Source organism: Heliangelus exortis, chromosome 15, assembly GCF_036169615.1.
Source record: "Heliangelus exortis chromosome 15, bHelExo1.hap1, whole genome shotgun sequence".
NCBI classification, from domain to species: Eukaryota; Metazoa; Chordata; class Aves; order Apodiformes; family Trochilidae; genus Heliangelus; species Heliangelus exortis.
In genome coordinates, this window is record NC_092436.1 from 9169104 (window position 1) to 9191806 (window position 22703).

At 44.7% G+C, this 22703-nt stretch overlaps 1 protein-coding gene across 1 annotated transcript; it reads left to right on the forward strand.

Moving 5' to 3' along the window:
- Positions 1-1266: 1266 nt before the first annotated feature.
- Positions 1267-7083, forward strand: BOD1 (biorientation of chromosomes in cell division 1). Its single transcript, XM_071758496.1, has 4 exons — positions 1267-1582; positions 2875-2999; positions 4795-4995; positions 6211-7083. The coding sequence occupies exons 1-3, from the start codon at positions 1352-1354 to the stop codon at positions 4991-4993; spliced, it is 555 nt and encodes a 184-aa protein (XP_071614597.1). The 5' UTR covers positions 1267-1351; the 3' UTR covers positions 4994-4995; positions 6211-7083.
- The last annotated feature ends 15620 nt before the right edge of the window (positions 7084-22703 follow it).

Below are 22703 nucleotides of genomic sequence, written 5' to 3' on the forward strand. Positions count from 1 at the left end.
GAATGGGATTCCAAGGATATTTCTGTGTGCCTGGATGAGTTGGGGGGTTATACCCAACTCTGAGATAGCCAACACAGACCAGCACTGGGTCACCACAGTGACAGGGTGTCTGGCCAGAGGGACAGCTTTTCCACGCCAAAGGGCAAAAAAAGGGCCTTTGCACACCTGAGTATCTCTCCGCAAAACACAAGAGCTGCATGAGGTACTTTTGTCAGTGTAACACTCAGCCTCTGTACACACTTCTGTTTTTCCTCTCCTTGCCAGACAGAAAGGGACAGATGGTGCTGCCTTTCAGAGCTGCTGAATCTTAATCATTGTCATCTTTTTGCTCATTCAGTAGTGCACAAAAAGAAAGGTGAGGATGCACCTTTGCAGTGCACCTTTGAGGAGGGCTGGATTATGACATTCACAGACACCTTCCTCTCCTGCAGTTAAGGTGGGAATATCCTAATGAGTTCAGTTCTTCTTTACCATGTCACTGGGGAAGAAATAAAACTAACACGATGTGTACCCTGCAGCTTGCAGATGTCATCAGAACAATAATTGGCATTGATTGCCCAAGCTCATGCAACGGAGAAAAAGACCTTTAACAAAGACCCCCTTGCCCATGCACCCTGCAGGGGCCCGTGGTGGGGGAGCCTTTGGTGCTGCCCCTCCTTTTGCTGACGCTGTAACAAACAAAACATCAGGTCCTGGTGAAAATCTGGGATGATCCCACACAAACTTATTTTTTGTCCGAATTTCAACGAATGCTGCCTTCAGTACACCACTGAGAAACAAGTCACAACCTGGCAGATATTCTCTGAGGAGTGCAAGTGCCTCCCCGGGATGGGAACGCAGACACCGGGAGGGTCCTGAAAGATCCTGAGGTAAACGCGGGGCCCCCACCGCAGCACCAGAACAGAGGCCTGAGTGGCCTGGACCCTGGGAGCTGAGTACTGTGTGCTCAGCATCCTGCGCTCGACCTGCCCGGCTTATCAGGGCACAACCAAACTGCCCGCCGGGGCAACCCCTTCCCCAGACGAGGCTGCCGGTGGAGATGGGGAGAAGGCCGGCGCGGTCCCTGATGCGAACTACAATTCCCAGGATGCAGCGCAGCAAACAAGGCGCCCGCCCCTCCGGTGCTCTGTGGGGGATGCCGTCGCGGTGCACCCTGGGACTTGTAGTTCTCCCGAACCACGCTGCGGGCCAGGTCCTATAAGTGTCTCTGCCGCGGAGGACTCGCCTCCCCGTGATGCAGCGCGACGGAGCAACGCAGAACACCGCGCGCCGCCGGCGACGATCGCGGTGCCGGGGGCTGCGGGCGAGCGTTTCGCAGCCGCTGGCGGGCCCAGGGCGCAGGCCGTGGGCCATGTCCGAGAGCGGCAGCGCCGGCGGGACCGCCCCGGGCGGGGGGAGCGGCGGAGCTGGCGGCGGAGGGGGCGCGGGTGGTGCGGGCTCCGGTTCGGGGCCCGGCGCCACCGACCCGGCCTCGTTGCCACCCGGCGACGCGCAGCTCATCGCCATCATTGTGGAGCAGCTGAAGAGCCGCGGCCTTTTCGACGGCTTCCGACGGGACTGCCTGGCCGACGTGGACACCAAGGTAACGCCGCCGAACCGGGCAGTCCCCAGGGATCGTGGGCGGGACGGGACGGCCGGTGTCTCCTTCCCAGGGCGCAGCTGCCGGCACCCTCCCTGGAACCCGCTTGTCCTTGGCCGAAGGGGCTCCCTTCCCTTTCCTTTTCCCTGCCCCTTCCCCGCGGTGCTGCTGTCCCGGTCGGTGAGGTTTCACTCCCCGGCATGTGTCAGGCAGCTGCACTAGGGGTGGTTCCGACTCGAAGCGATAAAACGGTCCAGAGAACAGGCTCAGACTTTCATTTTCTAGCCCAGGCATTATTAGGAAGATGGTGCCTCCCCTGAGAACGCTGCTTCTCCTGAGCATCCTTGCCACATATCCCAAGTAAGCATTTACCCCTTGCTGAGTAGGTGTTCTCAGACTGTTGGTTAAAACAAATTTCTTCCTCGGTCGCAACGTGATCTCCTGAGTGTGTGGGCAGTGTGGACAATGGGTTATTCACAACTGCCCTGGCAAAATTAAACACTGATGCTTTGCTTTCCCAGTCTGTTAGGCTTTCAGCACATGTCCTGTTCTGGGATCTGCAGTTGTCATTCTCATTCTCACCCACTCCAGAATGGCAAAAACATTCCTGAAGCTGCCAGGTCATCTGCACAGAGGAGCTTTGAGTTAACAAATACACCCCAGTGTTTGATCTCACTGCCCTGAACAGACACAGCATCTCTGTTACCAACCCTTTCATTCACCATATGCATATCAAATTCTGACATTTAAATGTTATTTATTTGCACAGTGTAAGGATCTGAACATTCCTCTGTATTTATATGGATTTGCTAGTTCAAGTCTTGTTCACCGGAATTAAATGTCCACTGATAAAACCTGCATAATTCTTATCTCCTGTGTTAGTGTCACAGAAGCAAATAATTGTCACTTTGTTAGTGACAATATTACTTAGCCTGTTTTCTAGGAATTCTGGATGAAGTGTGATGTGTTTCCAGGCAACACAAACTGCTTAAACATCTCCTTTCTGCACAGGCAGTGTGCATTTCACTTAAAAATGTTATGAGCAAGACAATTTTAAATAACCTATTTGATTTGTTACAGTAGCACAATGACCTCCTGTTCTTTGCAATTACCAGTTGTATTGCTCAGAGAAACAAGCTTACCTTTTGTTCAGAAAGCAAGAATGGAGAATACAGACAACAGGACAGGAGTGGAGTGTACAAGACAAAAGATGTACTATGAAGGACTCTGGCAGAGGATGGTTTTGAGAACTTTTAGCAATTTAATCAGATTTTTTTTTTTATTCTGTTTTTTAGCCAGCCTATCAAAATTTGAGGCAGAAAGTAGACAACTTTGTATCAACCCACCTGGACAAACAGGAATGGAATCCAGCAATGAACAAAAACCAGTTACGAAATGGGCTCAGGCAGAGTGTGATTCAGTAAGTAAAGCAACATTCTGTGAAATACTGGTAATGCTGTTTGGTAAGTAGTACATAGCTATCTTATCTCATTGCCCAAGTCAAATTAGAATTTGCAGAATTAAGTTTTTCACAACACTTTCTGTTGTGTTCTCTCGAGTTCTATTATAATAGTGGATGCAGTTTTGCCTCTCATGAGAACACATACATTACTGCTTTACCTGAGGTTTGTATTTTCAGGAGCTGAACAGCATGGTGAAATACTCATATTTGTGGTCTAGCCAAGGTATTGCTGCAAATCTCCAACACTGTACCTGATAGCAAAACTGTACCTGATGTGCTGAGCAGAAAGACCTTGACCTTCATTTTCAGAAAAGAGATGAGCCTGCATCACAAATTTAAAAAAATCACAAGGTGCCAAAGTTGTTTAGGTAGACTCCAACCACTAGTAGGCAGTAATCAGATCAGACAAGCCTGATTCCATGCAGCAGAGGGCAGATAGTACATTTCCAGCATGACAGGAAAGTCAGTTTGAACTATGCAGCTGACATTTAGGTTTACTACCTCTTGCTGCTAACTTGTTGCAGTCAGAAGCACAAGCCTTAGCTTTGAGTAAATGTCTTGGCTGAAAAGTCCACAGTAAAAGTTTTGAGGAGCAGCAGAAAACTTTATACTGATATTTATGATTAAAAGAAAAGCTATTAGAATGTCTCACACACAGAATAAACTCTAAGAGTGTTTGATAGAACCTATAAAACATTCGTATGTAACATTCTGTAATTGGAAAAGGGGGTATCTGATGGAAATACAGAATTCCCTGTCTTTACTTGGAATCCACGAGATGTTGGTCAGTTCATGCTTCCTCTTATTCTATGTCACTCTACCAATAGCCTGAAGCAGACAACTGTGAATTGTTATATCACATAAGTAGAATGTGAAGTGCTTTAACTGTGCTGCTCATGTGGACAAGACACACAACATCTGGTAGTATGAGGAGTTCCTGTCACTCCTGTAGTTGCAAGACTGAGCACTGAGGGTCTCAAGATGTGTATGTCCTTTACATGTAGCCTGTGTCCATCTGCTGTTACCTGGAGGTGACACAATGTGCTGTGACCCTCTACCAACTCACTCACCAGCATTCATGGTCTTAAAAGTCTTGTGGCTGCTTTTCTGAGCGCCAGGCAAAGTCTCCATTTCCTGTCCCCTGCTCCCTTGCAGACATGACTTAAGCCTGGTAGACAGCCTGTGCCCCACAATCCAAAAGTCTGACACAACCCCTGAAGTAATAAGTCACTTCAGTTGCTAGTGTTCAGTTCCAGAGACTTTGCTGTGTGCTATATGTGCTTGTTTTTATAATTAATGCCCATCTGTCTAGACTAACAGTTAAAAGGAGTGACAGTAATGTTATTAGAGGGAAGGTCTCTTGTCCCTTGAGCCAGCCAAAAAAAAAAACCTATGCTCTCACCTTCCCTCCTCCTCAGAATACCTTGCTTCCCTTGTTTGTGCCAAAATGTGTTTGTTTGCTTTTGTGTTGACCTCATTTCCACATGAGCCCTATTAAAGTGGCTCTTGTCCAACATGTCATTTAAGTACCTGGGAGACTAGATGGCAGCTGTTAATTTTGTAGGGAGAACTTGGAGGGGGTGGGGGAAGTAGGTGATTGAAACAACTCCCTGTTAAGGATCTACTGAGTGGGCTGCAGTTCTCACCATGTTAATTCTAATTGCAGTTGACAGGAGGGCTCTGGAGAATTACTGGAGGAGATTGGGGAGAAGTTTTTCAGAGGAGTTGAATGACTTCTTTGTCTTTGTTCAAGGTCAGGAATGCTGGAAGCTGGAGTGGACAGAATTATTTCTCAGGTGGTGGATCCAAAACTAAACCACATCTTCAGGCCCCAGATAGAGAGGGCGATTCATGAATTTTTGGCTGCACAAAAGAAAGAGGAAAGTGTGCCAGCTCCTCCTCCAGAGCCTGAGAATAAGGATCCTCCTGCTCCATCTCAGGATGCCTCCTAAAGGTCTTGTATCTCTGCACTTACTACTTATGTTTTTACCTCATCTCTGTAGTTTGTATAATGAAAGACAGAGAAGACATTGTATTCTTCCTGGCTTGACAGGGAGGACACTTTGATCATCAGCATGTTGTCAATGTCAGACAGTCATCTGAGCAGCTTCCACTTAAGTATCTGCTAAAAATATATTAGGACTGAAGACATAGGTATGATGTAGAACAGCTATCAAGGAACACTGTGGACTGTGCCAGTGCTGGTTTTGGATCAGGCCAAAAGGCCTTTTATTCCTGTAAAAGCATATCCAGCAGTGATTGACATGGAATTGGCTGGATAGCTTTCAGAACAATATCAAATGGATTAAAAATATATATCCTTTGCTGAAATACAGCTGAAAGTAGAGTGATGACAAGTTACTGTGCTTTAGCATTGAAAGTTTGAGATAGCTCTTCTTTAGAACATACACTGGAGTGTTGAATTGTTAGTGCCTGAAATACTCACTGCTGGCATAAGGGTAATATCTCTGGGAGTGAATAACTGTTCATTCCAAACTGACTGGTTAAAATAGAGCAACCTATATCTTCCCAGCTGAGAGGACTGAGGGTGCCTTTCTTGCAAACACGTTCATTCTGGCTTTTGTGATTAAAATAACTCAAGGGGCCTGAGGGGGGTATAATTGCTACTCTGTTTTAACACAAATGCCTGTGCACCCATCTCTGCTATGTTAACATTGATTGAAATACTGAAGCCTGTGTACACATACTGAGGAACCACTATCTCTATGGAAAATTTCAATCTGCAGCTTTACTGGGGAGCTTAAAACCATACTGCATAAAAGGACTTTAATTGTGAATTGTTCTATCTGCTGGGGTTTCTGAAAGCAAAAATTTTCCTTACAATCTACAGCTGATACATTAAGAAGGAATAAGTAATCTTACAACAGCTTTCTTAGGCTTCTATTGATCAGAACAATTGACATGTTTTTTAACTTAACAGTTAAATAGAAGTTAAAGTGCTTGTAGTATCATCCTGAGTTAGTTATCTGTGACTTGCAGCTTTAATAGATCTTTGCATTTGTCTGGTTCAAGTAGTTTAAAGTCTGTTATAACCTGCAGCTAAGTGCAGCTGTTAACTAATATATGCTAATCCATTCACTATTCAAATGCATTTACTAGTGGAGGTACCATCCTTTAAACTCTCTTTTTTTTTTTTTTTTTTTTTCAGTGAGCTCCTGATACAAGCAGCTGCAGTTGCAAAATACATGTTCTGTTAGGTTGGCAATGGTTTCCTTGTTCCATTTGGTGCAGGACTGCTGTCTGCCAAAGATCATAAACCTTTATCAGACCTGTGGGAAGACGTTGAAATCAGTGAAATTCAGATGCATCCAGAGTTCTGCGTGTGGAGGGACAGCCAGAGGGGGAAGATATTTTTGCTGCTGATCCCATTACAGAGAGAAGCCATGGATTCTTCTCAGTCGTGCCTTCAGGCAAGGGGGTGGGAAGAGAAAGGGAGTTGGCTCTTGTATGGAGGGAACAGAGAAGTGGTTTGATAGGATACTAGACTTGGGAGCTGGAAGAAAAGATGTTTTGGGGGGTGGGGAGTCTCTTGTTGACCAAGTAAGAACAAATAGATTTTCTCTGATGTAAGGCAGATGAGAGGAAGTGTCATACACCTCTGCTGCATAACACAGCACCGAGTAGGAGATGCCAAGTCAGGTGTAATTCATTGCACTGCCTGCTTTAGGGGAGACATTTCCTGTTTAAAACTGGAAAGAAAACTTCAGGATCAATTATGTAGATAATTTCTGTTGTATCACAGGAAAATGTTTACAGTTGGCTATGACTATAGCTGATTCACTTTTATTTCCTAGGTAACTAGGAAGCAAAGGGCACCAGAGGAGGTGATCAGTTTGAAACTTGCCTCTTTCAACTTGACTTTTCTTTCCCATTAAATTTCTCAGGTGTCTAGAGGAAACTGTCCTATGCTTTCAGCTTGAATGCATGCAGTGTCCTCTGGATGACAGTCAAGTAGAGAATGTGATCAAATATTCAGCCAGCAAATGTCCATACCTTTTGCAATAAAATACTTCAAAAAGCATCTCTGACTCTTGGCTTTTTAACTTTTTTTTTTTCTTTTTTTTTCTTAAGGAAAAACTACTTTAAAGAAATCCAGGATTCCTGGAACCCTCATGGAAGTGTGACTTTATATAGTTCATAGATTAATCCAGGACTGACAACATGGGGTTGGTAGCAGTTACCATGGAATAAGGCACATGCTAGTATTCCACTCCATGTAAGGTCTCTCAAAAAATTTTCTAAAATATCAAAGAACTTAACTGACATCCCCTCATGTCATTTATGAGCTATAAATCCTGAGTAAGTTCAGTCTGATGCTAGTGACAGTGAAGACCTGTTTAACCTCAGGAAAACAATGTGCTTCTAGCAATAGGCTAGAGCTAGGCCATTTTTTCTCCTTTCAAACAGCAGTTTTAAGAAGCAAGTAACTTCCTGTGCCATGGAATAGCACTTAATAGTGTTTTGAATCCTTGCTCTTCATGGGCTACACATCTCAGCTGCAGCTTTACCCCTTGACCTTGGATGTTCCCAGATGCAATTCCAGCTATACTCTGCTCCCCTTTCAAAACAGGTAATTTGTAAGGAAGATTGATGCTGTGGTTTAATCTTCTAACTAACTTAGTACCTCCTCTCAACAGCTATGTGCAGAAATGGAGGTGACAGAACATCTGGTACTTCAAACCCTTCAGGTGAGCTCTGAACTTCCACAATTCTTCCATCAATATTTTTATCCTTATGGAGAGTGTTCCTCTCAGAATGGGAACTTAAGATACCTGTACCTATTACTGATAAGTGTATTGGCTGCAACCTTCCCGACAGGGTTTGAAAAAGATCTGTATTGTGAGATAATCTGATTGTGTGGCTTGTTTCTCATTGTTACATAGTTTGTGTTCCTGCTGTAGAACAGGACAATGGGTCTGTGAGGAAAGGGTGCTCTCCTGCATGTTGATTTGTGGTGAAAGACAGCACTCCAAATCAGTTGTAGATGCTTTTCCATAGGGAAAAGGGCAGCTGCTGGCAGGAAAAGATCCATGTTTTTACCTCCTGGTACGGTGTCCTGAACACTTCTTTGAAATTGAACCATTTATGCAGGTGTCTAGAAAGAAAGCAAGTGAAAAGGATTTTAACTGTGCTTAGGCAAAGTCTGGATTACAGTAACAGGAGTTAGGGACCAGGGATGCTTGTTCAATTTCAAAAAGTAGTAAGTAGAGCTGGATTTATTGCAGTGAAGAGGGAATCTGAACCTGTGTTTCCTAGTTCTGACAGGTGCTTTAACAGCTGAGTGAAGGACAGATTCAGCCAGTGTAGTTTTTAAAAGAGCTTCCCATTGTTCTCTCCAAGTGTGGTGAAGTGTTAAAATCACTGATGCTGTGCCACTGCTGTGCATCTGTAGGGCTATGGCTTTAGTTGGTCTCAGCCAATGCTCAGTGCATGACTGCAATGACCCTGGGAATTTTCAGAGCTTGGGCACTTAATGTGCTTATGCAGCCAGGCCACATTTGGGATCATAACCTTTAATGTTTGGGTTCTAAAGTCCTTGCTTTGGATCAGACTCTTGGAACTAAAGATTTGGAAACACAGTTTACTTATAATGGGGCAGTTAAGAACATCACCAAGTCATTACTATGATGAAGAAAGGGTAAGTAGTGCCCTTTGATTTTATACTTTTGTCCTGGCAATGGATAGAAACAGGATTCTAGCCTGAATAACTTGAAATCTTTACACCAGAACAAGAGCACAAGTTTGTACCTAATGTAGAAATGAAATTGTAAAGTAGGATATTGGGCTAGAGTTAGCATATTTACATAACTCTGCTGGATATGCTCAATACAGTCTGAAGAGCCTGGTGAGGTGCACAGGCCTCCTAGAGACTTAAGCAATTCAAGAAGCCATTAGATGCCTTTGTGGAGCTCAAGGGCAGGACTGTGAAGGGGGCAGATGAGCCCTGGTCAAATGGGCCTTTCTTTGATCTCAGAGTCCTTCTCACAGTCAAATTGACTTTTCCCATTTCCTGGACAGTCATTCAGTACCTCAAATTTGCATTCTCAGATGTTCATTTCAAGAGATTGAACCATTTCTTCATCTGATATACTAATAATGTGATGGAGCTTTAAAGGTTTTCTGCCTCCCTGGCTTTGCCTGTCCCAGCCCTGTGGATTTTTTTCTGCCAAGTCACAAAAGACCATCTGCAGTTTAAAGAAAACGTGCAGGGAGCTTTTGAGTTGTACACTTGGAAAACCATCCTTGCTGCTCTGTGGCTGCTCTGCCTTAAGGAAGTGCCGAAGCCCAAAGCCTGCAGGAGCCAGCCTGGCTCAGAAGGTAGGTTCTGCATTAGGAACAAGGAGGTTCCAGTTCTCTGCAGTCCTGCTAGTCCACAGCCTTGTCCATGGCTGGTTGTTTTACCTGTTTGCTTGCCTGTAAAGTGAAGATAACTTCACCTTCCTACATAAGCCCTGGGGTGGGAAGGGAGTCAGATGCTATATTTAGGCCCAGTACAATGGAAACAGAATTAAAGGAATGCACATATCAGTACACATACACACTGGGAAGTTGTGATGTACTGTACAAGTTTAAAGGATTATACATTATAGCTGAAGTTCCACAGAAGGATCTTGAAAGTCACCTCTTGCTGGCCAGACTAGGGGTTTCAATTATGCCATTTAGTGTCAGATTGAGATTGCAGAATTAGAAGCACACAGCTTGAACTATGAACCAATGAACCCAGTTTCACAAGGAGGAAAACAACCCACTGAAACCCACAAACCTATCTGGAAGGATTGCATTGCCACACACAGTAAATCATCCAATTACCACTGACAGCCAAGTGGCATACAAGACAGTGCCTGAAATTCTAGCGGTTGCTTGGCTATTAAAGGAATTCTTTCCATGATGAAAACAAAGTGAAGCAAAAAAGCACCCCTTTGTAAAGGTGAGGAGAAGAAGGAAGATCATAGAATCATAGAGTTGGCTGGGTTGGAAGCAACCTCAGAGATCATCAAGTCCAACCCTGGATCCACTACTGCTGCAGCTCCCAGCCCATGGCACTGAGTGCCACATCCAGTCTCTTTTTAAATATCTCCAGGGATGGAGAATCCACCACTTCCCTGGGCAGCCCCTTCCAATGTCTGATCACCCTCTCAGTAAAGAAAATCAGGGTGCCACTGTTGATGGCCACTCAAAAAGCCATGAGCAGCTGTCAGAGCCCTCCCCTCCAGTGCTGCCTCTGGGGCTGAAGGATCACTGCTCACTTCAGCCAGAGCACAAGGCAGTGGGCTGTATTCATTGACTTTCTGCATCTGATGCTTCTGGAAAAAGCAGGGTTGAGAAGTTACTCTGCACACTAACTGTATAGCCCAGGTTTTTGTAGCTTTCCTGCAGAGCTGTGCCCCAGTGGGTTTATAAGCTACACAGCCAAGTCTCAGCAAAACAGAACAGAAAATGTCCATGTCCTGTTGTCCTGATAATCCAAAATTACCCTGGATATGCACTTCTTAAGATTTTCACAGACACTGCACTCTAATGCTGTTTAGTTGGAGACAAAGATAACCAGGTTTTCTTGAGTAAATCAACTAAATTTTACAGTCTTACTAGAGAAAAATAGAGAAAAAGGGGAGACTTTCTTAGTTGTTACCGGAGTCCTGATGTTATGCAAACATCTCATGACAATCATTACTTGCAGCACTACAGAACTTTCATTATTTTCCCACCATTTTCCCTTCATGTTGAAATCTGAACTGCAGCTTACAACAGTTCTGATGTTTTTTCCTTTGACAGTGTCCCAAATGCTATAATGGTAGAAAAACTGAGAGCAGAATTCCATTGCCCTTCCTCCATGAATCCCCCCAAAATGTACATAGTATGCATACCAAAGATACAGAGCAATCTAGGTGGAAATCACAATTATGTTATTTTTATGAACATTTGTATTTTAGTCCAAAAGGAACTTAATTACAGGTACTGCTTAGGAGTGATGAGTAATGTGTTTATAACACATTCTTGAAGTAAAACTAAATATTGCTATAAATTATTAATAAGCATCTTATGGTTTGGGGGTTTTTTTTGGTGGCTTCTCATGCAAGTGTGACATAAAAAAAACTGATGCTCCCTAAAACACTTCCTATAAAGCTGATAAGTAATAGCAGCTCCAGAGATGTTTCTTTCTGTTTCACCTGAAACAACTTCCCAACAGTCACTGCAGCTCCTGACCATCTTAACAAGACCATAGTTTCACCTGAGCCTGGAGGGTTCTTAAGAAGGTCATTTGGTTCAGGCTCAACACCACAGCATTAGTTTAACATAGTCAGTTCAAAAGAAGTCTCACTCTCAGGTAGCAATGCTGCAAAGGGACAGAAAAAGTAACTCTCAGAAGACTCAAGCCCAAACAGGTCTCTGCCCTCAGCTGTTTTACTGACTGGTAGCTAATCCATTGGCAAGTCAGAGACTGACTGAAGTCAACTTCACCAGAGGAAGCAGAATCAAAATTGCCATTATATATTCCTCCTCTGTCTAAACCAGGCAGTGTTTTCCAGCAACAGTTCTGTTTGTAACCACATCCCATCCTAGACCTAGCACAATGTCTCTATCCAGTAGAACTGAACCCAGCCCAAGTCTCCAGATGAGTCCCTGAGTAACTGCAAGCAGGTTATTTAGAACAGAGCCCTGTAAATAAATCCCTCAATCCAAGCATATTTGGGGAAGGGAGGACAGCCAAGTGGGAAAGAGTAATACATTAGAAGATCTTTCATCTTTGGTTCCCTGCACTCATTGGTACCCAGGCTCTATTCATCCCTTGAGTACTCCCACATCATGGTAAAGCAGTTCCAATTTTAAAATTTATTACAGAATTTAGAACCAGCACAGTTTTGGATCTTGATACCCGATGAGTAAGACACTGGATTCCCAGCCTACAGGTCAAGCAACCAAACCCCTCTCCAGGAAAGGGGAATCATGATGACTATCTGGAGGCAAGTCCAAACCACAGCTCTGAATCCTTGGCACAGAGAAGAATCAAACCCAGGCCCCTAACAGGACAGTGGGTCAAACCAACCCTTTTCCCAAACACTGAGCTAGTCAGTGCCAAAACACTCTCAACAAACACTGGAATCAACACAGGGGTCTTGAATCCTTGACTGATTTTCCCAAAGCACAGCCAATATGCCTGGAAGAAAGAGTTTTCAATATATTATTTTCATCTCAGCCAGAAGAAGGGGTGCCCAGGGGGTTAGAACTCATACCTGGAACTTTTAATGGGGCACTTTACTCGTTTCACCACATCAATAGATAAAGCAAGGGCAGGACCCACTGCCACAACACTGTTTGTGTACCACATGCTTCAAGTGCCCACTGTTCTGGGCCTGTGGGCATCACTGGGTACCAGACAAGTTTTCTATTAGCACCTTATTTTTCACTGGATGGGGTAGAGCAGGATCACATTGTCCCACTTTCTGCTAAACTGGAGACCACTTTCTCCAGTCCCAAGTTCAAATGCACAAGGAACTGCAGCAGTTTAACCCTTTCACAGATATTTTCCTGTTTATACTGTAGTGAAAAATAAATATTTTTATCAGCTTCCTCAATGGGAAGTCAGCTTAACTCCTTGTGAGCACTAGGGCCCCTCAAATCTACACCGACCAAGTGCAGGGACTCCCTGCTCCTCCTTTCGTCCCTAGCAAAAAACTTGGGAAGTGGAACCATTCTGAATCTGGCCAGAAGAGGGAGATAAACTATTACTTCATGCCTCAATTCTGCTGTCTCTTCCCAAACAGGACTGAGAAAGCCTTTGCTGACTCCTAAGTGAATCAACGCGGTGCGAAGGCACAAAGCATTCCATAGAATCACCATGGTTGGAAAGGACCTTCAAGTTTCCATGAACTCTGACTGTACTCGTCTGATGTGAATTACACAGCAGATATTGTAGTTTCTCAAGAGCTTTAATGATAGGAAGCAAATCCCAATTAGGACTGGGGAGGGTTTGGGGTGAAAAGTGAACAGTGCAAATGATCAGGGACTAAACCACAGATTTAGGATGTAAAACAGTAAATTCTGACCTTTCCTAATCTGTAATTCACTGGTTTGGTCTGGCGTGAACAAAGTTGAGGCTAAAATCCTAGCCCTACTGCCTGGGGCCCAGGATGATAGTGGAATGAGATTGTATCAGAACCAGAACTTCAGTTCTGCGTTTTTGTGATTCAAATGCTGAGCCCACATCAGTGCCAAGTCAGCCTCAGAAAACATGACCGGGCAGTAACCAGCCCAGCAATAACTGCCCTTGTCTAGACACTGGCAGAAGCCACAGCACTGAGAAATGAGCTACCTCAGCCATCAGACTGGGAGCTGGCTCCACCAAAAATTCCCTCCAGCACTGGGACAAGCCCAAGGAAAGGCACTGTAGCAGAACACAACAAGTCCAGCCCACCTGTCCAGGCTAAAACAGTGTTAGGACCTTGCATTTCACTGATTTCATCTTGCTGACTGACAAAGAAATGTGTGCCTTTTGCTCTAGCATCCTTATAACAGATACACTTGGGAAGGTAGGAAAGAAAATCCCCAAACCAGTTCAGGTCTTGCCCCTATGAAGAATTCACATAAGGACAGACAGCTGCAGTTTGCTTCGTAGAGATGGAGCCTTTGGAAGGCCAGGCAACTTCCTATAGTAAACATCCATTTTGGAAAGGATTTGTAACAGAAATAGAAAACCATGACATCCTTGAGTTTCATGTTTCATTGCAACTCTGCAAAAGAGAGATAAAATAATCCTGCTTCAGAGAACACTCGTAAATTTTCACATTTTCTACAAGAGGGCAGCACAACTGTAGCCAAAAAAAGAAAATCCAGCCATAACTCTTCCTTCAGAGCACTCCCTGTGAGATACCAACACATTCATCACCCCCTTCCACTTCCTCTCATAGCAACATTCACCTCCACCACCTCCTCCTGCTAGGACCTAATCCTCCAGGTAGTTACCTACAACTTCTACCATCAAAGCACAGCAAAACAAGAATTGCCTCAACCAAGACAACCAACCTCAGAAGTCACCAGCACCAGCTCCTGAGCTGGTCTCCAGCACGAGCCTGAGCTCCATACCTTCCATTTGCTGGCTTCTCCAACCAGCAAAGAACATGCTACAAATCCAAAGCCTTGGAAAAAAGCATCCTACCAACACAAAACCTTACAAAGAAACCCAAATAAAGTCCCATTCAACCTTACCTTGCTCTGGAGGGCTGTCTCCATTCACCCCAGGCTCTGGCACACACTCTGCTTCCCATCTGGCCCAGCCCTGGCTGCAGAGGCTCTGCCAAGCAATTGAGCTCACCTGTGCCCAGGGCACACCTGGGTCTTTGCCTTCCCACCCCAACCTCCTCCTGGGGCACGGGATGTGGGGGGAAGCCACACTGCTTTGCCTAGAAAAAGTGATACCTGGCTATCTCTAGCCCTGCCTGCATTTCTGTTTCCTACAGGGGAACCTGGATGTAGCCACAATCCAGTGCAAAACCCCACCTTTCCCATAACAGCATGGAAAATGGGAGTTGGCCACTGCTGGCCCCATAGGTGACATCTGACGTTTCCAGCTCAAATGTCCAGAATCATCAGGTCCCCAATGCCAACACTGCTCCCCAAAATACCCCAGCCCCTTCCTCCAGGGATGCCATCAAAGTGCAAGGGGTGGGAGGTATTCAGCAGCCACCCTCAGCAGATTATCATGGGGACAGATTTCTTGCCCCATTGTAAAGAGGACTAAGCCCAGTGTCCTGTTTTAGGGGTACCAGGAGGGTACCAGGGCAGCCAGGATGTTGCTCCATCTTAAACAGGTTTACATCAGCCTCCCTGACCCCCACTGCTGCTGGAGAGCTGCAGGGGTCCAGCAGACACCAACATGCACAGGGAGGGGGTTGCTGAGGCAACCACATGCTTTATTATACCATTATTTAACCCATCTTGCCCTGCCCCCTGCCCGCCACTGCTGACGTGCACAGCCGAGGGTACAGCTTTTATTAGGGTGGGATTTTGCAGCCATGGATTTATGGGATGTTCCTGACAACCTGCCCTTAACAGTGGCCCCCTGAAATGATGGGTTTGCAAAGCTCAGCTCTGGGGCAGAGAGTGGCTTTTCCCTAACCCTCAGGTTGCCTTCTGCAAAGGACAGAGCAAGCAGGTTGAAAAGAGTTTTATAAAAAAGACAGCATCAACCAAAATATGAGATTTTTTTATTTATTCTTTTTTTGTATCTTTTTCAAAGGGCTGTAAGAATCACAGTTTTTCAGACAGAAACAAAACTCCATACCCAAGATGCTTCTATTTGCCACTTGGCATCACCCTCACTGTGGGGCTGTTGAAGACAAAGAGGGGCTCAAACAAGATCAGTTGCCCCAGAGCACAGCTGTCCCAAAAGCTCCAACGCTTTTTGGGTGGGAAGTACCATATTTATCTCATTAGGAGAATCACTGACTCTCAAATCAAATTTCCCTACAGATCAGATGTTTTGGGAACCTGGTCTTCTTCACAGAAAATGGAAGAAAAAGTGGAGGCTTAGTGGGTGAATCTATCCCTGGTCCCCACCGGTAAAGTCAGGTGTTCATAACTTTTGTATCGCTGTAGGTTTTGCTGTCAGGGTTCCATGGGCATTGGGGGCAGCATGCAGACCAGGATGCCTGGTCTGCCAAAGCCTCCCAGTCCTGCAGAACTGCCTACAGTAAGTTATAGGGGAAATTTGTGTGTGAAAACCAAGAAAGCACATGAATGAAGTTTTGCTGCACGTGGAAGAACCTTCTTAATTCTGTGGTATCCTTAGGAGCAAGGGCTAGTAAGTCTGCAGCACAGCAGAGAGCACATCACAGCCTCTATGAAGCCCCTTAAACCTTTATAAAAAAGCAGCTGATTTCTTAGCCAATACTGCAGACACAGGACACCCAGGGAAGCATGAATTTGGATAAGTTTCCAGTGTAATATTAAACATCCCTCTGCAGTTTGTCGATCCCTAGTGAGCAGCCAGTGGAGAGAAGTGCTCCCTATCCCAAAGTCAGGGAAATCTTCCAAGCTCATAATAAAGACATGTGGTCCTGTAGGATTTCCTGAACAGGAGGACAAATATGGGTTTTGTTTTAACTGTGTCACCTCACCATTAGAAGCACTTGTGAGTGATTACCTGCCCTAAACATTGGATAGATAAAAACCTCCCAATCTGTCCCTCTCAAGCTCAGCTCCTTCTGTTGTGCTCAGATGAAAAACCTCTCCCATCTAGAAGAACAGCTTTTCTCTGGAGGATATAGGACCTGGAAGAGGGCAGCTCTGAAGAGTGGCAGAAGGACAGATGACAGAACTGCCTTTATGGGTTTGAATCTGTGATCGATAATTGTAATTTTTGGAGATGTCATCTCTGACTTCTGTGAAAGCTTTCTATTTGACTGCAGTGAGTGAAATCAAAGAGATACTAATGGAACTGGACTGAAGCAAAGGCAGAAGTCAGATACCAGCCTGCAGGACACTGAGGCACTGGGAGTTACTGGAAGATGATCAATGGAGAACACTCCCAGCCAAACCAGCAGTTCCAACTCCTGCAAGCAGTAACCTGGGGCAGTTGCAATGTGAGAGCCCATCCAAGAGAAATAAAGGCATGGAAATAATGTTCATGGGGACTGAAAAGGGTTCCAAAAGAAACAAGGTTACAAGATACTGGCTCATAATAGCAATTAAATTGCACTCACTGAAAAGCAGCTAAGTGATATATAGCAAATTGGTCAAAACTCCAAGATTTTACTCAGAAATAACTGAAGAGCCTTTAACTGGTTTCAGTGGAGTGAAGAGAGCTTGAATGGGCAGAGATATCCTAAACCAGGTTCTTCAGAAAAAAATCTGAGGAATATGCAGAGAAGGAGACTGAAAATGAGAAAATTGAAACTGTCTGTGCAGCTGCAGCAGCACCTCTCTTGTGACTGCTCTGTCAGCCTGTTCACATCCAGCACTTTCCACCAGCATTTGTCTCACTCTGGAAAATAACACACATTAATACTGCTGACACTTACCATGTCATCCTGAAGATGTGAATTGTATTTATACAAAAATCAGAAGCAAACCTAAGTGGCAATAAAGTTTCAGAAAGGTCTTAAAAGTTCTAGGAAATCTGGGCATTTTATTAGGTGAACTAGCAATTCTGCAGTAAAAATAGCTTTGGGTTTCACAGTTCAATCTTACTTTTCCACATTGCTTTGAGCTTTCAAAGTGTTAAAGAGTTCAGCCTGCAATGCGCTTTGGGCTGCAGGCAGGGAAGAAGTTTGTAAGACATTATATTCTACTTCTGCAGAATATGAAGTCCTTCCCATCAGCCACACTCTCATCTCTAGCAGAAGATGGTAATAAGTATAAAAGAAGAACAAAATCTAACTATGGGGACTTGAAACAATCAGGAAGCAAATTATGTCAGCAATTATGACAGCTCAGTGCTTGGCAACACCTTCACCTTTCCCAGATGTCAGAGGATAAGCTATTTTTACTGAAAAAAAGGTGACAGAAACTGTGGCTTATTTGGACATCTGCAGCAGAAATTGATTTTAAGTGATCTGAGATTTCAAAATGGGGTTTGGAGGCAACTCATTGGGCTCTGTTTTTCTGGGAGAGGGGTCAGGCCACTTGACATTCTTGGTGCAGGACCAGACTCTTCACTAGAATTCCTGTCAGTCACAATTAAATATGTGCAATATTTATTTTTTTCACCCACATTTAATAGGCTTTAATTTCAGACTTTGGCAGTGGACAAGATGAAAGTGTCACTTTCTCCTTCTGGGCACATCAGGACTCCCATTTTTTCAAGATTTTTTTCTTGCTCTGCATAGAGCAAACAATTCCCCAAACCACAACACTATTTCCCTGCTCCCCTGCCATCTCAGCTGAGCCATAGTTTCATCTCCCATCACCACTGCCCTTCCTTGTGCAGTTGGTGACCACCAGTGTCAATCTCAGTCCAGCTCAGGTTTATTCATCCATCACCTCCATCACTCCCACTCAACCCTTGTGCTCAGCCATGGCTGGAACCTCTCCTCACCCTGAGCATCTGCTGAGCACACCAGCTCTGTCAGGGCAGGAGCACATCAGCTCCATGTGGCAGAAGCATTTTATCCATTGTAAGATTGAGTTTCACCATGCAGCCTTTAGTTATGTGACCCGGAATGTTTGACCTGATGTCAGAGGGGGCCTCAGGCTATTGAGATATTTCCCTGGGGCACCCTGCCCTCCTTCTACCAAAGGAATCTGATCCAGCAACAGGAAAGAGTGAGAATTTTCAGCTGTCCCCATCCCCTGTGAAATTGTCTGAGCTACATGTGCCTAATGTAAGGTGTCCCTTATCCACTTGCTTCTCTTTTCTTCTCTAGAAACCAATCCTGCACTAATTTCTCCTAAGGGCCACATAAGATACTGTGATAAACTAAGTTCTTGCAAACACAAAATATTTTTCTCTTTTCACAGCCCTGCATGAGCTCCAGACTTGCAAGGTGCTAAACAGCTGAAAACCCACTTCTTCACCAAAATCAAGGCTGACCAAACATATGCAAACATTTTTTCAGAATCAGACTGCATTTGGCCAAACCAGGACAATTCTTCACTGAAATCCAGATACCTCTGGGAGCAGAATAGGGCAGACATTTAATACAAATGAACCATAACACTTTAGGAGGGAATATAAACAGAAACTACAGCAGCATGGATTTAAAAGAAAAAAAGAATATTAGCCCAACAAATGCACAAATTTAAATTGTTTCATCAGTTTAGTACCTCAGTTATACATCCCATTAGAAAAGCAGGGTCTCCCACAGCAAACACTGGCTCACAGACATCACTAACTAACCCTAGGACTTGCTAACTTCAGGAGGTGGAGGCTGGTAGCCTCTCCCAAGCCACTCAGCCATTGGAGCCACCACCCAGTTGCAGGGCTCCCTGGAGCAGCAAGTTTCCCATGAGAGGCTCCTGTGAAAGCCTCTCTGTGCCTCTGCCCCCTAACATCCACTGCAGAGTCAGGCAAAAAATGACAGGTGAAAGAGGGAGAATATTCCTGGTATCAAAACTCAGAGCAGTCAGGAATTGATCCCCCATCTGCCATATCTGTTATCCTCACCTCTTCTGACTCCACTGACTACAATGGGTGAAGCTCAGAATTTCAGCAGCTTTAGGAGAGGTAAAAAAACTCTTGTGCTGGAAGTTCTTTTCTTGCCATCTACTTCTGTCAAATAGGGGGTGATTTTTTAATGACCAAAGGGTCTTGAAAATAAAGGTATCTGGGTATAGAGTTATTACTGCTATTATTTAAACCTCAGCATAGGGAAAAAAGAAAAAAAAAAAAAAAAGCATTGTCTTTTCAGGATTTAGCAACTCAGAGGTGAAAAACTCAGTTTTTTGCAGCTGCAAAACCAGGCCTGATTTCTTCAAGGAGCCACCCTTGAATGGGCCCTTGCCACTAAAAGAAAAGCACAGCCTGAACACTGAGAATGGAATCAGGATCCTCTGCTCTGGTTCCAGCTCCAGCTGGGATGCCATACTTGACTTGGAGTAACACTTTCAACCTCTCTGCATCCATTACCCCAACTTATAAGACAGGAAAACAGCAACAACCTTCCCCCCAAATCAGCTTTGTGATAATTTAGGTTTGAAGTATATTCAAAAGATTAAATATATCCCCGAAATACACCCAAAACCATCACAGTTGCTTAACACTGAATGGCATAATGGAGATAAACACAGCCACAGAGTCATTTGGAAAGTCCAGACAATGAGCACATCAATCAAGGCTGCTTCCTAAGGCAGACATCTAAATAAATGCTAATGAAGTAATTTCTACAACACCCCCAAACCAATGGAGGTTGCAGTACTTAAAAGTAATAACAGCAGAGAGAACAGACTGTCCGTTAAAAAACAGAATAGAACACTGAAAAGCCAAAAAAGAAAGCAACAGTTTGTGCATTTCAGAGCCCTGAGAAACACTGTACCTTTGAGCCAGTCTTTTGTTCAAGTGAAAGGGTTTTTTCTTTCAGCCCTCCCTTACTGTCACTGCCTGCTTTATCATTCTGCCACGTACCCAGATGCTACAAGAATGAGCAGGCTGTGGGCCTAACTGAAGTCTCTTGGCATCAAAAGGCTCCCATTGACTTTAACAGACATTTAAATAACCCCCATAAATCACTGGAAGTCACTGGTTAAACAGACAGCCCCTTCCCAGTGGTGGGGAGACTAACGTAACGCCCCTGAAATTTAGTTCCTATACGACCTCCAGCCCTGCATGCTTGGGGACAAGCCTGCATCTGCTTTATCTCATAAACTCCTCGCTGACAGTATTTCAGAAAGAAGGAGAAACAGTTTCTCTCTAAGCCAGAGCAGAACATCTGTGTCTGTGCCTCTATCTGGGCACTTTGCTTTGCTGTATTTTCTGAGTCAAGAGCATCCCACAGCACTGGTCCTTAGCTGATCCCCACGTCCTGCTGTTCACCTATGTTCTCTGTGAAAGAGGGTATCTCTGGAAGCTGGTGGATGGCTTCAGGCACCCCACCCTGGAGGTTTGTTTGGGCTGCATTACATATTTCTGAATCATGAACCTGCTTCCTAAATCACAGTAACCAACTGAGCTCCTGGGTCCTCACAGCTGCTCCAGCTGTGCCAGCTCAGAGCCGTGCCAGCTTGTGCACCTCAGGAAAAATGTTGTGGCTGCACAAAGAACAGCACCCTTCATCTCAGTGGGGTGGAAATGTGACTAAACTCATATCTTGCAGTGCACATTGCATGCATATTTGGCCATGCCATCTGCCTGAGAAGTCACTGCCCTCCTGAAGTCCCCCCTCTGAGCAGGCTGGGACAACCATCTTCCACTCATCTGTTAACACCTCCCAGCCAGTCACCAGTTCCTTCTGCACAAACTGGCTCTGGGATGACAGGTTTGATGATCTGCAGATGATGTTTGGCCTTGACTCATAAGCCAGCTATCTCCAGGAAATTTTATATCACTGAAAAGGTGAAATGCTCAGCTCACTAATGGGGCACAGAACTGCTCCTGACACCAGGCAGGCTATTCCTGAGTTTGTTTGGTTTTTTTTTCTCTTTTAAAAATACTTACAGCTAGAGCATTTTTAAACAAAGTAGTGCTGACAGAAAGAGATAATGTCTCAAAGATCTTTTTTGAAGGAAAAAATCCAAAAAAATTACTCCAAAAAAGCTAGTGACCCATGTTACAGTGGCTGAAGACTGTGCTCATATACCTGACCCTCATCATCTCTCTGCTGCCAGATCAGTCCCTTGTGCCCCCTGGCAATTGAAAGAACTAACAGCAGCCCCTCTGTACTTTGGGGACCACACCAGTGCCAGGACAGCCCTGGCATCAAGGTGGCTCCAATGCCCAGTTTTTTGCAGGTGGTGCAACACATGGTACTACAAGACTCCCAGTCTGACTGGACTTGTCAGCACTAATTTGGCCCTTCAGATGGATTACAATAATTCCTGGAGTTTGCACGATTCTTTTACACTTCCCAAACACAAAATCATGGAATGGTTGGGGCTGGAAGGCACCTTAAAGATCATTACTTGTATTGTTTGCTGTGAACAAAGGGGAAAAGCCAGGTTATAACACCAGGGCCAGACTGACTCTGGGATGAATTAGTGAAGTTCCTCTCAAGGTAGAAGAGCAAAAGCCTGGTGAGAACCAGGTGAGGACTTGGACTCATCATTCAGGGAAAGTTTCCTTTTCTTGAAAGCATTTTCTGCCAGCTACTACATTTTGTAAAACAATGCACATATGTTTTCCTACCTTTCTCTGAGACTTAAAATTTTGGCTTTAGCTTTTAAGCATGTTAGTAGCCCAGTTACAGTACTCTATGAGATCTAAAAGGTACAACACACTTGGTATTTGCCTAAGAAAAAGTCAGCAGCATCAGCTCTACCAAGTAACCACTTTTATGACTTGGTCAGGTCAGTTCTTGGCCCTGTAACTCTGAAGAGCCCCAGGCTATGATTCAGACCAGTTTTGGTCTTCCCTGTGTTGACACTTTTGTCAAGTTCCACCACTGGCAGTGGATGCTCCTGAGCCACTGGCAGGCTCCCTGCTCAGCAATGTCTCCTCTTGCTCCTGAGGTCCCTTCCTGCACTCACCCTGTCCTGCATCCCCTCTGAGAAACCCAAAACTCTTCTCCTTTCCCAGCCCAGCCATACCTGTAGATGTCCAGCACAGTGGTGAGAGCCAGCCCAGACACTGTGACAGGGATGGAAGACATTAGGCCACTATTGGACTTTGGCCTTGCAGACACTTCACATGAAGCAAATTGTTCCTCTTTAACTACTCCTCTTCCAAATTTTTCAGCCCTGGGCTGTATCCAGATTGTGACCAATACACTGCTGCACATACTGCATACAGTGGCTTAGAAAGAAGCCACATTCATGGCTGAGGTTGACAAACAGACCTGCACAGCCATGTCTTTTGTGTCATCCACACGTGTAGCCTGCAGCTAGTTTTCTTTTGTACAAGATTTCATGCCTGTGCCTTCAGCCAAAAAGCTTCAGAACAAGTTCACAGTCACTCTTACCTAGTCCTTTTTATGCTTTCTAAGTAGCTCTGACTACCAGAGCCATAAATTTTGAAGTTAGGATTATTCTTATTTTGAATTTTTATAATATACT